The 16,960-nt window shown below is 41.3% G+C and overlaps 1 protein-coding gene across 1 annotated transcript in view; it reads left to right on the top strand.

Moving 5' to 3' along the window:
- The window catches only part of LOC122981010 (receptor-type tyrosine-protein phosphatase gamma-like), a 489,168-nt gene that overhangs the window by 369,016 nt on the left and 103,192 nt on the right, over positions 1-16,960 (top strand). Inside the window, exon 6 of the mRNA XM_044349485.1 lies at positions 5,605-5,671. Coding sequence (XP_044205420.1) covers positions 5,605-5,671 — 67 coding nt within the window. The remainder of the gene's footprint in view (positions 1-5,604; positions 5,672-16,960) is intronic.

Genomic DNA, 16,960 nt, shown 5'->3' with positions numbered 1-16,960 from the left:
TCATCAGGAGGTGGGCTTTAAAGAGACAGGAGCTAAGACTGCCTGTTCAGAGACAGAGGCTGAAGTGAAGGGCTGCATAAAGGGCCAGTATAAGATGAATAGAGTTTTTTGAACAGTGAATCATGCAAAGCTGCTCTAGTGGACTCCCAGAATAAAAAAATGAGCATAATAGGTCCCTTTTAACTTCTTCTGCTATTTGAAATGATTACACAATGGATGTCTGTGCTGTGTGTGTGTGTGTGTGTGTGTGTGTGTGTGTGTGTGTGTGTGTGTGTGTGTGTGTGTGTGTTTGCATTGGTGGATGGGGATTAGTTAGAAACTGTTTCTAATATTGCCACAATTAACCTTACTCCTAAGTTACTCTTAAGTTTCTTTCTCCTTCAGTATATTTGTTTCTTTATTAGCTGTACAATCTCAAGTTGTCCATATGTTGGCAATCACACAAAGATAATAGATAATGTGCTCCTCATTTGCAGTGAAATTTCAATTACTTTCAGCTTTTTTGGCTTTTTTAGGTGACGCACCACTCTTCAATATCACAATCAGAGCAGACAGTCTCAGACAAAGATGTCATATCAACTACATATTAACATGTGATATGCATCTGGATATTTTATCTGGAGGAGGAAATGCCAAATGCACTGCAAATGGAAAGCTAACAGATCGGCCAAACCGATCTGTTAGTTAGATGGAAGTAGCATTGCTTCAGGAGACTCTTGGAACCATTATGAAGTGTAATATGAGGGGTACGTTTCTACAGTAATGTTAGCCTAGTTAGCAAGGATAGTGAAAAGTAGCTTACTGATGCCGTTGGCTGTCTCTGTCGGCCTGGGACGCCCCATGTTTGTTGACAAATCTTCCAGCTCCATCTTGCCTATTTGCATATCGAAGTCCAATCACAATGCAAGCAGAATAAAGCAGAAGAAAATGCAAAGATTTCAGGAACAGGTGTTGTTACTCAGATAAGGTATCCAGATATAGATCACATGTTGATAGAGGAAATGAGGTCACGTTTTTACTCAGCATGGTCTGCATAGGTATTTTTAAAGTGGGGAATATCTCTAATGGTGCATCCTTGTATGACTGTCCCTGTAAGCCATATTTTTGAAATAGTATGCAGACTGGAGCAAGTCATATGTCATTTAGTTGAACGATAGTATACAGTATAGGTCAAGTTCATACAATTGCATTTCAAAAAGTCAACTAACTTAGTCAGCCAACTTCTCTTAAAACTCCATTTTGCATTTACAGATGCCGCCACCTTGTGGTCTATATAGATAGTATGTAGTTACATATTTTGGGATGTGTCTGTTGTGTCTGGATGGATCTGATATGGAAGCAGCCTGATTATTCATTGTACTGTATGTTAACGATGTGAATAATGTGTTACAGGCAGCTGACCCTCGATCTGCTATAAATGATCCAATTCTACCTCTGCTGAGATCTCTTGAGACAGTTACTGTCAACACTGACAACAACCTCTTATATAAATGTTGGTGACTATTTTACAACATTAACGTGGTCTTGTTTAAGTGTCAAACTTAGTTTTGTTGATGATTAACTTTAAGTTTTGTTTGATATAATTTGTGGCAGGAGTACTCAAATACACTCTTAGAGGTCCACTTAATAGATTTCCACCTTATCAAAGGTCCAGTAAGGGTGCATTATATGTTGATATTTCAGTACAAGAACTCCATATTTCTGTACATAAACAGCATTTCCGTATTAATGGGAGACATGATGCTATTGTTGTGTAGTCTTTAAACTTGAGCATAAAAAGGTGTGATTGCCAGGCGGAGACACTGCTTTGTTCATTAGTGAGTTCTTGACTGTATTCATTGTTGAAAATGTTTGATTTTACAATTATTCTGCTTCAGTTTTTATCACAATTATCACTTCAGTTGGTTCAGTTTTGTGGATCTTACTTCTGTGTTTTTGGGATAGTTTTGTTCAAAACAGGCATGTTTGGTGTTGTAGTGGCACTGCATTCCCACTCTTCATTATGGAGAATATTAATTGGAAATCAATTCTCATTTCTCTGTCCAGTCATCCTTAAATGCATGTTTTTCACTTTCAATCTCACTTTTTCCTTTATCAACTGGAGCTCCTACATTCCACAACAACCTTGTTAACTGCAACGACTGGCGGGTGGCTGAATGATGACAGTTAAGGTGACATGGTATCAATGTGTCAGTCAAAAGCAGTCTGGATCAGGTTGCAGTTCAGTTTTGTTCCCCAGGCAGGATTAAATTGTTATTCAGTCTGATCTGGACCAGAGTTCACCTGCTGAGTATGTATGGTTTATGGTATAAAAATGCTTTACCTCTAACTTCTTTACTTTTCCATACATATGTGCTGGCTTGGCTTGACTCAGTTTGACTTGGCACGTCAGCCCAGGCAAGGATTTGCGTCTCCATTACAATAGAGCTACCCACTTGAAGGTGTGTCTTGTGATGATGCGCTTGTCTTGAGTTGATGACATTTATAAGGGGAGAGTGTATGAAAGTAGCTCTGAAGGAGATAACATGTTTGGTTACATTAACATTTGTTGCTAATGTCCAAGATGAGCTATTGCTCAGTGAAGGAGGAGGTGCAGTTCTCCTGGATCAACAGCCAAACAGAGGTTGGTAGTGAGCATTGGAAGAGGAGCATCTATTGTATCTAGCAACCAATCCCTGATAAATGTAGCCACCTCCATATTCATCTCTTCATGGATCATGTGTCACATGCTCATTCACCACAGTCACATGAGTGAATAAAATGAAAAATATATTTGTTTTTGTTTTTTTTACTCCCAATTGCGGGAATTATGTCAAATTGTTCAACATGTCATCTACAAAAATGGGCTGCTTTTGAAAAGGGTTTGTTCATGTGCTTGATAAATGCACAGAAATTGAACAGCTTATGTTTTGTTCTATGTGCTTTTGGTGTGGTCCAATCAAGCAGGGAGCGTAAGCACAAATCCCAGTAATCCTTCATACCAAACTTGACAATTAAAATCCAACTAGCCATCAAGTGTGTGTTTCAACATCCAACTGGACATTGTGTGTGTGTGTGTTCATTAAACCCGTAGGTCAACGAGTGTGTTTCCAAATCCAGGAGAGAAGAGGTTGTGGAGAGTCTAGGGCGGGAGGGGAGGCATGACAGCAGTCTTGGCAAACTCTAAACTGTTCATGCAGCCTGGTGGATTTGGAAGCTGGCAGTGGCTTTGTGGTAGTTTGGGTTAGTTTGGATTACACACGACCGAGCTGTTTCTCACTGTCCAAAACATAACACAGCTACACTGACAACTACAAGTAAAAAACTGAGTGTCCAGGCTATTTTGTTACCTTTTTATATATGCTGCTGATTGATCATTGCATATTTTTTATATCCAGTTTTAATGATGTTTTAAGACTAGCTGTATGTAATAGTAGTAGTAGTCATTGTAGTGGTGGTACCCAGAGTTAAAGTAGTAGCAATAGTAGCAATTTCAGTATGTAAAAGTATACAATATGTACAAGTATTTATATTTTAAAAAGTATATAATAGTAGCAGCAGTTAGTAGTATTTGTAGTATTTGCAAAAATTGTTACAGTAGTTGTAGCACATCTTCTGTGGTCAGAATGAACTTCAAAAATATTTTGACCTCTATAGCTCACAGTTCCAGCATTATAACTACAAATCACATTCTGTGGGTTGCCATGCAGTAGCTGTAGAGATTAGCTCCTCAGGTGAGGAATCATGTGACATAATACACAAAAAATTCACTTCATATGCTTTATTATATGCTTCTTATGCAATGCAATCTTTCCTAGGGATGTCACATGATGATGTATTGCTGTGATTTTTTATTGAACCTATGTTTTTACCACGTGTTCAGTCCCACAGATACAAAGAGATTATCTATAGAGGCTACAGTATCTCTAACCTGCTGCTTCTTGTCTCTTTGTAAGTCTGAACAAGAGGTTAATGTTTTAGCATATCCATTAATGTTCCAATTTTAAACTACAGAATACTTAAAAAGGTCAGTTCACACAGAATCACCCAAAAATGTATCTAAATTTATAATGTATCTACGTAGCCATAGTGGTACTCAGCCATGCAGGCAGTCTTGATTTGATTTGACTGGTTTTCAAGATATCCAATCCTTAGAGTTCTACTGCCACGCCAATATAATGTAGGTGGATGGAATTTTCTTGGAAAATTACATTTTAACATGCAACATGTTCTAGAAACAATGTCCTGTTTACTCTGAAGAAACCAGACAGAACAGTAACAGTGACAGTGAAAGCCAATTACAAACTGAAAAACTGATGTGCCTGTAGATACAGGAAACAGTGACTGAATGGACATTTTCTGCTTTTTTTCTGCTTAACATGTAAAAAGCAAGCAGACTATAATACACTGTCCTGGCGTCTCTGCTAACTGTCCATCTTACTTGTCATTCTACAGTGTGATTAATGGCAATGATTTTCTCCCTATTTTTATAGCAGGCCATTCAAACATATCTTATCCAGTTCCCTTTCGAAAGGCGCTGTCAACGAGACACTTCTTGCATGCATTTGAATACAAACTATTCTCATGTAAAAATAGGCGTGTGCGTCCATGAAACAAGTTTACCTTTTATAGTTGCAAAGATTTCTTTCAATAGAATACATCAATGTGACTTGAATCACAGTACTATTTCCTCATGTCTGCTGGTCGTTTTTTTGTGCGTTTTAACAAACACTACCTAGCATAGAGGTGGCAGATCAGAAAACACTCATATGATTAATTTTTGGAGCAGCCGTATGGGTCATTTTGGAAGGCACTCGTGTATTTTGCCATTTAGGTATGAGGACTTGTATTTTATGCTTTGGTTTTATTGATTTCCAGCCTCCAGAACAAAAAAGATGCTCTAATTGAAGACAATGAAAATGCATGTGTTACTGTGACATCACGCGCTCTTGGAGTTCAAAAGGAGAGGGCCTCTGAGAGCTTGTTGATTGCTGCTGTTTGTTCCTCCTAATTACACTGCACTTGTTTTCTCAGCATCTCCTCAGTGCTTTTTGACTTTTTCCCCCTCGCTCTCAATCACCTTTTTTTCTCCCAATTTCTCACCTATCTGTTTTTTTTTTCTTTCATTTTATTTCTTTAAATTAAAACATATACAGTAGGGTACTGTACTGATGTTTTATCTAAGCATTAGTCATCCACACAAGCTTTTGTAACCACACATGATAAGTCTGTCATGCATAATGCACACATAGATGTGTGCATTATAACATTAGTGGACACTATATGACTGCATAGAATTTAGTTAGTAGAGAAATGCTCTATGTATTTACAGCAAACAAAGAAAAAAGATACGCTGTCTATAAGGGGTTGGGGCAAAATTCATATTACCTGATTTACATATTACAGATCATATAAGCACATTTGCATGTTTTTCTAGCCTAAATACATAACATTTTAAATGAATGACTAATATTTTCTATATTAGTCTGTAAGATTAAATGAAAACAAATAATATAAATTCAATTTTCCTACCCTTTGGTGCAGGCAGTAATGTATTCTATGCATAATAATGCTGCATGATGATCACTGTATCTTACCACTGATCTATCTTTTTGTGTTCCTCAGGTGGGAGGGAAGGACAACCCTGCCGTCGACCCCATAATCCACGGTCTGAAGGGTGTGGTTCATCATGGTGAGTGTCAGCACCAGTGTCCAGTCATACAGGGGAATGTTAACTATTCATTCATTAGAGAGCCGAGATTTTAGGAGTTCAGATATTCTGTATTTATATAAATTATAAATGGTTTTTGAACCTTCATTATGCAATATATTTGAGTTATAATTTGACCAACTAAAGATTTTGGCCTTTTTAAGCCATTTGTTGTTTTGGTCCTCCAGCACACACATTTTCTGTATGGTTGACCATGAGGTCAGGTGGGCTTAAAGTGACAAAATGATATACCCAGACCAAGAAAGGTCTCTTCCATCAAAGTCATTACAATCTATGTACCATCAAAGATGACTCAGGATGTCTCTCTTGCTTAATGAGTGCTGCTCAGCCAAAAGATATAAAGGAGACAATTTATTCAATCATATTGCTGAACTATAGCTTTGGTCAGCATCAATGATCCTCTTGTAACAAATTTCATGAGTCGTTCAGTGACTGAAATGTCCAAATTAAGGGAGAATGCAATCCAGGATTATCCTGTATGAGCCCGAGGTTGACAAGTATACATTGCCAACCCAACACCATAAAGCAGAGGGAGAATGCTCCACTTGTGTCCAAATTCAGGTAAAAGGGTGCATTTCGGTGTGGTCAACCTGATGTTATATACTCTGTCTTGAAATCTGCACTTGAAAGGATAAGAATCTAATCAGTGCCAAAATTCAATCCCGTGTATTCGCTGGGACACATTCCGTCAAGTCAAGCCAGTTTATGTCAGAGGAACTGCTGCTGTTGGCCTGTTGGAGCCCAGTATTGTGAGGACTCCTGATTCATTCAGTTTAAAGTTCAGCAAACTATTACAGCAGAACAGTATTTCTGTCCTGAGCCATGATATATTTGAAATCTGAACAAGTCCAGACCTCAGTCCAGATCAGATTTACAAACTGATGGGGCATAATATTTGAACTGTAAATTTGCTTTGCTAATTTCCTTGCTGCACTCAGGAGGGTTGTGGAATTAGCATGGTAAATTAACACCTCTAACTAAAGCCTTATCACTCTGAGCTATGGTGGCACTGTAGAAAGAACGATCATGTTTTTTCATAGACTGCTACAACCCAGAGAAATGGAGGCAACATTAAGATAATGGGAAATTGTAGTGAATTAATTTCTGGTAAGAACTGATCATTAACATGAACTTAAACTGATCCAATACACTGTAACCATTCGAAATGGCATGAAAAGATGCAATTTGTAATACCGGCAGGTACATGGAACTAGAGAGTATACTGTACCTATGCGTTAGTACTTTCACGTAACACACAAATTAAAGATCAGTTCCTGTTTATTAAAAGTTGTGGCTTATTTTCATAGTTTTGTCCCTCATTTGTGTGAAATTCACAAAAAGAAGTCAGATGGGGCAACTTATTAACTTACACAAAGTGTAAACAATCCATCATAGCTTACAGACTTTGACCTACCACAGTTACTATTATTAATTTTTCTGTACAATAAGGAATTACTGAATTTAAGGTGTATTCAGTTTGAGTTTTACCTCAGAATAAAGTGGTAGAACAAAGTTTGTTTGCCCTGCAGTATCTGACTTCAGTGTTATGATGTTGCCATGTTCCCAGGGCTCAGGAATTACTCATATGAGTATAAAATTATACAAGAAAATGAATTTTGCACACCTGTATACAAACAGGTGTGTAGGAGAATAAGTGATGAGTTAACGTGACAAAAATCAGCTCCTGCACACTGTGCACCCATGCTGAATTTCATATGAAGACACATATGGGTCCAGCAACCTTCATCAGGCTTCGTCAGGACCTTTTGTCCTCATAGACAGTATTAAAAATAGGACTGGTCACTTGATGTGGGAAAATGCCTGACAAAGGTCGCTGCACTGAAATGTTGCTATTCAGTCATTTTTGGCATAAATATCACTGTGCAGGACTACAATGTTATTTAAAAAAAAAAAAGTATGGTTGAAAACTATACTTGTGACTCATACATGAGAATGCTGGAGTGTTGTTGGACTTTTTGTAGTTGGACGAGCATTTGTGAAATGCTTCAGATTTTAGATCTGTTTGTAAGTGAAAAATGGGCAGGGTTAAAGAGGATGGACCAGTCAAAGACCATATGCATATGTGTTATTTTAATTAAGGTCACTAATTGAAGCCATAATATGGATTTGATATTATACACTACAGAGAAATGATGCAAAGAAAATTCAAGTGTAAATGAGACCTTAGTGGGATAAATATCTGATGTATCATTTTATCAAACTTTAACTGCAGGGTACAATAGCTTTGATTGTACTCCTCATCAAAAAGCCTTTGCTTTTGCATCATTTAGTGCCTCACATTCAGTATATTCGCACAATAAATTAGGACTTCTGGGATGATTCAATGTTTTTTTCCCCTCTCATAACAAATTAGAGGGTTTTACATCGTTTTTTTCTTACCACTGTATGCCCTTAGTCAAAAACAGTTGTCTCCTGCACACAGCCCTGAAGTGCACCCCTGTCATGATCAAAACATTCATCCTAAAGCAATGTTCTGTCTTGTCCCCCCCCAAAGGGCCCTGCTTGCCTTGCAACAACAGAGCAGCTTCAGAGTGAATTTTGAAAGCTTCGGCATACACAAATAAAACTTTGATAAAATCCCACCGCATGATACTTGCACTTTATCTCCTGCTCAGCTGTCTTGGAAAAACTACTCAGCCTCCATAATTCATCTAACACAAAGACCATTCAAGTTCAATCAAGGCCGCGCTCCCATCTCCCCCACAGGGAAGGTGGTTGGCTAATTTGCTCTGTCTCCACCATTGCTACACTATGGAGCAGCAGGTGGTTAAATTTTTCACAGCGCTCTCTTCTCTTGTTGCCAGGCTTGTCTGGCGGACACGCACCACAGATCTGACTCCACTGTCTTTGTACCTCATGCCTTGTTGCATTTTACATGAAACCTCACTGGAACAAATGCCCTCTGACTAGCTAGCCAGCAAGCGGCTCTGCGGCATCCCTGTGAAATCAGCCCGGTAAAAAGGCTGAGTCTGATTTACATAGCGGGCTCATGAAAGGCTTTGGCGGCGAAGAGAGGAGCCCATTGTCTACACAGGGTTTGCAGGGGCTTTCGAGGCAGATGCAAAGACTGATAATGATGTGCTGGGATGATGGGAAGGACGAGAGGTGATAGGAGGAGGAGCACAGTGATAGCTCTCTCATGCTTTTCCTTTTAATGTCTGTTGCAGTGAATTCTGTATATTGTCTCGAGACATCATCATCACTACTGCAGAAATGATCATCAGTATAAAGAAAAAGTTCAAACACTCACATCTAGAATATTCAGTGATATGAGAAAAAAAGAGTGGATGAATATCACTAACACCATAGAGGACATGTTTAGATACGTTCACTCTTAGAACATGAAACATATGGCATCATACCTTTTATGCAATTTTTGGTCAACAGAATTGACAGAATATATAATGAAAATAATATATTTCAAGTATCAATATAAGTCTCAATATCGTGGCAAATAATAACATACACAATATCAACAAGTCCTCTGAACTAAATGTTAAAATACAATCTTCATCATTGCCTTCAAAACAATTTCAGAATATTGTTACAAAACCAGTATTTTCTGGTTTGCCATGACTATGCTTGTGGTTCACACGATTTGTTCCAGCAACCCTGATCCCATCCCTATGAGATAATAACATCACACTACCTCCACTTTTGCTTCTCAGAGAGTCATTATTCGCATGACCACACGAGGTCACTAAACAGTCTGAAAGACTCCAACATGCACAGTACAATATTTACTATGTATTACAAGTTGAGCCAGCATTGTTGACTGAAGCCTCATTTATACTGTGCTGTTGCTTTAATGATATCAGGCAGTAATTTTGAGCTTGAGTGGCTGAGGTAAATGCATTTTTGTGACATATGATCCCTCTCCTTGTACTTCATGGGACACCCTGTCTATCTTCTCCTTCTCCTTCTGTCTGTTTGAATAGAGTCTATAGAATTTCTGTCTCTGTCATCAAACCTCATGAGACGGCCCCTTCCACCAGATATTGTAGAAAGGAGACAACCTCTCCCACTGCACATGACAGGGGGTCTAGTCTCCTTTTCTCTCACCAGCCTCCTGGGACAGAGCCCCCCACACCTGAGGAATGGGCCAGGGCCAACACCTGGGTCATCTCTGCATACCACAGCGCCGAAGGGCAGTTTGGGGCTATTAGGATGACAGATAGCTACTCTTGTCTCACTTTCTCCAGTGGAGGGGGACCGAGACAAAGAGGGGGGAATAACGCCGCCTCCTTGGTCATGGTGCCTGTGCAAACGCATCCACCCCCAGTGGTGGATTGTCTTGCGGCATCAGGGAGAACTAAAGCAGGCAGTGGGTGTTGTTTCAATTGGCAAACAGGTCCACTTCTCCTTTCCCAAACTGGTTCCAAATCTGCTGCACCACCTTGGGGTGCAGCACCCACTCGTCTGCCAGAAGGCTGCCTCTCGACATTAGGTCAGTGCCCCTGCTGTCTGGATCCGAAATGTGTAGGGCTCTCAGAGAAAGGGCATGTTCTGAAGCCCACACGTCTCCCCTGAACCAGAGTCCGGAAGTGTTGGAGAACCAAGAGCACCGCCTGAAGTTTGAGGAGGTTGATGTGTCAGTTTTGCCTTGAAGGCCACACACCACCTATCGCTCTCTCCAGGCATATGCCCTCCCACCCCATCAGGGACACATCTGTGAACACTGCTCGACCCAGCAGTGTCCCCGTCGACAGATGCTGTGGGGACTCAATATAACTCAGGTCCTCCTGCACCAATGGTGGAACGTTCACCATGCGTCGCTTGTGCCTCTTGATATCCAAGCACAGGCTGGTAAATCACCGTTGCAGGCAGCGCATGTGCAGGAGACCAACTGGAGACACTAGATGGCCCACCACCATGAGCCCCAACACCGGCATGACTGTCAAAGCTGGCACCGTTGCTCCCCACTGCAGTCTGAGAACTGGCTGCTGCAGAGCTGTCTATCTGGGTTCCACCAGAAAGGCCTGCAGACTGACGGGGTCGATCATAACTCCCAGATACTCCATCTGCTGGCATGGCTGGGGTGTGCTCTTCTTTCAGCTGAGAAAGAGCGGAGAAAGAAACTTCTTGGGAGGATGGGTTTATGTCCTTGATGCCCAAGAACGGAGGAGGAACATGGCATAACTCAGTCTCAGTGTTTTGTCCATCCACTCCGTCAACATGTAGCTGTAACGCTATTCCTTGTAAAACTGTCAGAGAGCGGGTGGCCAGCTGGGGGGCAGCAGCCAAGAGGCTGTAGTACTCTGATTCAGCCCTCTCCGCCACCAAACCTTCCATAAATGGAAGATTGGCCCATGGGTGGCTGGTATCGAAAGGTCTGAGCCAACAGAGTGGTCCATGAACGCGTCACCCTTGGCTGCCCCAACATGGCATTAGATGTTGTGTCAGTGTGTCCATTTTTCTCCGTATTTACCACAAAAATAATCAGAGGCGAGCGGAACAAACCTAATGTCTCCTCTTCTGGGTTTGTGTGCGGGCCTGGGGCATTATTCTTTAAAGACGAAATAATGCTGCCAGCCACGTTATCATTAACCTGAAAGACAAGCTGTGTATACTGGTCCCATGAAGGATAGTGGTGAAAACACCAGGAGACAGTGCTGACATTAAGCAGACATGAGGTGTCCTCTCCCTGGCCAGTGTGTGATTGTGAGGAGTTATTCCTCAGTGAGGACATAATGCCACTCGCCGCATCACCGCCAGCCAGAGAGGCAAGCTGAGCTGGCTGGTCCAATTAATAATGGTTCCAGCGAGCACAGCGAGAGACAGACCTGCTTACGCCTAACATCGCGCTCATGAATAGGCTCAGCGCTGAGCTTTTTCCAGCTAGCACAGCCCGCAGCTGAAAGAGGCTGCCTGCCATCTGCTTCCCTAACTGAGGGAAGAGAGGCAGGGGCATCAGCTAAGTGCTTTCTGCATTACACAGCCTCTGTGAGCAGCTGGATGAAGCAGGCTGGGCCGCTATCATCACAGTCACAGAGGTCTGGAGAGGTGGAAGAGGGGAAGGTAGAAGATTTTGCTCTTTGGTGTAAAATGTAATTTGTTTTTATTAAAACATTTTCAATACACAGTGAGTTTTTCAATCTGGCATGGGCCACTCTTCAGTCGTGGGAGGGCTGGCGCTGCAGACTCTCCGTCGAGGTGGTCTGGGATGCTCTGCCCTGCCTGCATGCTCTCCTCCTTGCCGTGTTGCAGCGCAGCATATCATCTCCTCTTTGGCTAGAAGAAGGGGCAAGCGGTAGGTGGCTGCTCAGTTGCATCTCCTTCTCTTCCAGCCCCTTAAAGAGCTGCGTGAAAAAGGAAATGGACCTTAAAAAGCCTGTCTGGAGCTATGAGAGCTCCCAATAGGTCTTCTCTGTCCTGTCAGAGAAGACCTATTGGAAGCTGGGACATTGAGTCCACTGTGACAAGCGACATCACATACCCTGCGGCAGTGGCAACACACAGAATCAGGTTATTTATCTGGCTGATGGTGCGGGGCATCGAACATTGTATTAGCCACAGTGATGTCCAACACTCCCAGATTGTTAGCTACCGTGGCCAGCTGCGTGCCCAGTCAGAGTATTTTTTTGAAATATTCCAGTGTGTCCCTATGCTGCACCAGTGGATGCTGCAGCTTCCTTCTCACAGACCAGCCAGCTGAGTCAGGAATCAGGAGGGCTGCGAGGGCCACTTCCAGGGGGATCACACTAGGACAGCCTTTTTCTGTGTGGCCCTGCACTCTCAGGACCCCTCTACACATTGCCCAATGTCTGGGAGGGGAGGCGAAACAAAGGCGGGTTGAGCCGGATGAGCCAGGCTGTAAAAGCCTTCATGTAGCCAGCTTACCGGATTGGGTGGAACAGGCATTGGCAGTAAGAGCCCTACACACTCTGGCGCCTTTCAGGAAATCACGGTGGACTGAAGTCGGAGGTGGATTTCCAAACGTCAATGATGAAGCAGATGACAAGCTGTTGTCATTGTCGTTGAAGTCCTCGGCAATGAATGTAGGGTGGTGGCTGTATCATGCCACTCTCTGCGTGGTCCTGTCCGAGGCACTCGAAGCAGAAGAGACACCCGGCAGTGGCAGCAATGAGGCTTGGGCATGATGGGCTGAAACGAGCTTGCTGGAGCGGCCACTCCGTCCGTGGAGAGGTAAGAGTGAGAAGGATGTGAGCAGCAGCAAGACGCTGCCTTATATACTGAGTGAGACACACGTAATTGGTAGGCGTGTCCTGATTGGCCGCCTACATACATGCAAATTTCAGTGGGCTATTGCATGCGTGTGATTGAAGGAGAATATTACCCATAGAGTCCAGTAGATGGCAGAGCCTGTGTGAGATAGAACACCGTGCAATGTCAATTAACTATGAAAAGTGTTGTGATACAGAACGTTTTGCTGTAAAATTAACAGTAAAGTCTACACTTGAAAGAGACACTTGAACAACACCAGGTGTTTTTTTATAATGTCATATGGCTCAAACAAAAAGTTACAAAAATGGAGGAATATAAAATTTTTCATGACCACATTAACCCCTTTGCATGATAACATGATCAGTATCACTGGCAACTTAATTATCAGTTGCACTTCATTATTATCAACAGAGGAAAGTAGACAAAAGCTATTGTCCAAAATCCATGTGTTTTATCCTCTGATGAACACTGATGTCAAAACCAGATTTCACTGCAATCTGGCCAGTAGTTGTTGAGCTATAGAAAAATAAATACACAAGGAAAACACAGTTAATTAAGCTTGATGTTGAAGGAGAGGACAAGGAGTCTGTTCTGAGACAGCATCAGGGCACATGAGATTCATTCTTATGAGCACACAGAGTTTTATCATCTCATCCAAGTTCTTCCAGCAGGTCCTCCAGTCATCCTGACATAATGCACAGCACAGCTGGAGTTCAGACATTTTTAAGAGTCAGTACAGCGCACCAAAAATTGGGGAGAAAAGGTGTGCCGACTAATCTCAAAATCAAAAATAAATATCTCTAAAAGCTTACTTGCCAGTCCAAACTGATGGTCTTTAAAAAATCTTGGCATAACTAACCATCATCTTTCCAAAACTGGCAAAGTACCCACTAAAATCAAGATACAGCCTGTGAATAAAATCCTCAAAAGTACACCATGAAAAAAAGGAGGACAGATAAATAGAAGTGTCTGGCCCAAATTTCTGGAAAGAAGCTTAACATGCAAGCAGTGTGCAGTGGAGCCACATCAGATTGAATGTGAAAGAGAGTGCTGTGGGATTAAACCCCCATCAATAAAAGAATGGTAGACATACGGCACAGTAGCACAGATGGAAAGAGAACGAGGGAAAGAACACAGAATTTAAACACCTATAGAAGTGCTACAGGGTCGAAACAGTACCTCAAAGCAGGAGAAACCACTGTAAACCATGTACACCCTTTAAAAATTAATTGCCAATCAGGGTCACAGAGTGTCGAGTCAGTGGAGACTTTGAGCAGTGAGTTAGATAGTGAATTAATGGACTTGTAATTTGTGCCGGTGAGCAGGAAGGGCTTCATTTCAGCACTGTGACACCAGAGCAGCGGGAGCACAGACGCTTGAGTAGATAAACAGAGGAAATGACACAGTGCTGACATGAATGGTGTGTAAATACACAGCTGTGTGCTGCACCCAAACAATAGCAACACACCAAAAGCCTTGTTCTCTGTCCCTCTGCACTGTACTGGACATACTCCAAACACAGACTTCTTAGGCTATAATCCTCTAAAATCTGTCGACATGCTCATGTCCCTCTTCTCCAGTTCACTGGTCTGGATGTCAGACACTTTAACAGAATCACAGACATGCAGTTTATTACTAAGAGAGATAAAGCCTGTGATGTTTGTCACTTACTGTCTCAGGTCAGAGATCAAATGAATTCCATTTTGTTTAACTTATATCAAAGAATCCCTGGTTTAGTTTGGTTTGAAGTAGGTTTAAGTAGGTTGTCAGATTAAAAGTGGATTTACAGTAACACCTCTAACATGGCTGTCAGCCAATAATAGTCTTGCAGGGCTTAAAATGAGCACATGCCAACCCAAAAACTATGGGTAGATCTTGAAAAGGGGCTATTTTATTTCACTTCATTATTCAATCTGACATGTTCATGTTGGGTGTTTTCTTTTATTATTAACTCAGTGTAATCATAAGTGTGTCAATTGTAATTGTTAAATTATAATTTTCAGAACTTATAATTATGAGTTGAGTTGACCAAATGTTCTTTGGGTCATTTACTTAACTCATCAAATTAAGTTACTTTGAAGCATTATTAGCTTGTTCGCCTGTACCTTATATACTATATATATGAACACAGCTACATGATGGAGGCCATTGTTACATGATGTGCTTTTTTATACAGGCCTGAGGATTCAGATGGTCTTCTCTTTGATCAAAATTACAACAATGCAAACGATGATTGATGTGGAGAAATTCTGGTCAATGGTCAACTCACTGCTGAAGAAAGTGTACAGGAGCCTTGATGTCCTATGCTGAGAATATTAATTGAAACAGTTGGCCCAGCAGAGAACAGAAACAGTAAACATCAAGGTGACTTTTGGTCTTTAACCCCAACAAATCATCCCACGATATGAAAAATTAGTCTTATTGGCTCATTTAGTTTCTAAACAAGGAACTGCACTTTACCCGTGTTAGTTCAGGTCACGTTGCATGGAGTTTCAGGTCACTGTCAGCACATTCTGGTTTGAATGTCTGATTATGCCCATGAATCTACACATTCATCTATCTGTGTTGTCTAGGGAGTCTCGGGCCCTCTCCCTGACCTTGGTTACTGGAACAACACAGGTTTATGGGAGTGGCTCCTGCTTTCCCCAAACATTACAGACAGTTACTCTGAGTCTCAAGGAAAGGAGAAAATGTCTCCTTCTGCTTGTGAATATTAATGTGACCTCAAGGCCCATGCTTGACCCAGTATAACCCCTAAGGATGGAAAATTCCACAACAATGGTGAAGACAGATATGCACTGTAGACACTTCCTGTGCCCCACTCATGTCAAACACTTAAGTTATAGGGATCATATGTGGAACATTGGACCCATTATGACTATTAGCAATACAGCAAAAACTGTACTGAGGAGTAAGACTTAGAATCAAAACTAATTTGTAAGCTGAGAATTTCTAGTGGGTACAGCACACAGATTTGAGTTACTTTAACTGTGAGTAAAATAACACAGGTAAAATTATTTGTTTGGGTTGTGATGATGTAAAATAATATGTTATTCATACTTGGAGAAAGTTAACATAAGTAAATATTCTAAGTTGGATAAACTCATAGGCCAAACTGAAGACATAAGTTAAATTGCCTTAATCAAAATGTTTCTGAAGTTTTTTGCCTTGAAAGTTTTCTTTTTCTTTCTTCTCTTTCTTTTTTTCTTTTTCACAGTGTGTGGCAGTTTCTAGGAGTAGTTAACATTTGTTATGCTAATCAATGAAATATGTTGATTTAAGAGTTGTTATTTCTGCAAGATGAGCACTCCTGCCCCTGTTTTTGATATTTTTTTAATTTTATTTTGGGCAGTGTATGCCTTTATTGAGCTATATAGCACCAGTATAGAGATGACAGAAAATTATGGAAAGAGATATACAGCAAAGGTCTGCAGTTGGACTTGAACTGGGGATGTTGCCATTCACAGATGCCATCTTAACCCTAAAACCAATTTTAAAATTGCTGAAAAATTGCCTGAAGTGCCTTTTAAACTCTGTTCCCCTTCAGTTAAAATTAGCTGTGGCTCGTGATGTTGCACAATTGGCAGATAATTGCACCTGAATTACACCCAAAAATCTTGTTTTTGCTGTGCATGGTTTAACCTCTCACCTTGCTGCAGTGAAGAAGTGTACTCAAGTGTGAGGTCAGTAGATTAGATGACTTCACTGATGTGCATAAATCTTTTTTTTTTTTTTTTAAAGGAACCTTAAAACACCAACACAGGCAACAGCATGATGAGCCACCGATCAAAAAACAGCTGTGATTGAAAAAATTGCAACTGCAATTCCTTTCCAGCAGTTCCAGCAGTTCATGCTCTATCTTCCTCCAATCCCACTTTTTACCCGTGATGATTATGACAAACCACACGCTGACAGTGGATAGAGGGGCAGCTTGGATTCATTCAGTCAATGGCTGTGTTGACAGACACTCATACACAGACCTGAGAGCTGCACCAATTGAGGGAACCTACTGGACATGATTATACCTAGGCTCTTTTCAAGTCT

Source organism: Thunnus albacares, chromosome 4, assembly GCF_914725855.1.
Source record: "Thunnus albacares chromosome 4, fThuAlb1.1, whole genome shotgun sequence".
NCBI classification, from domain to species: domain Eukaryota; kingdom Metazoa; phylum Chordata; class Actinopteri; order Scombriformes; family Scombridae; genus Thunnus; species Thunnus albacares.
Note: the sequence above shows the minus strand (reverse complement) of the source record. Positions and strands in the feature narration are given on the sequence as shown.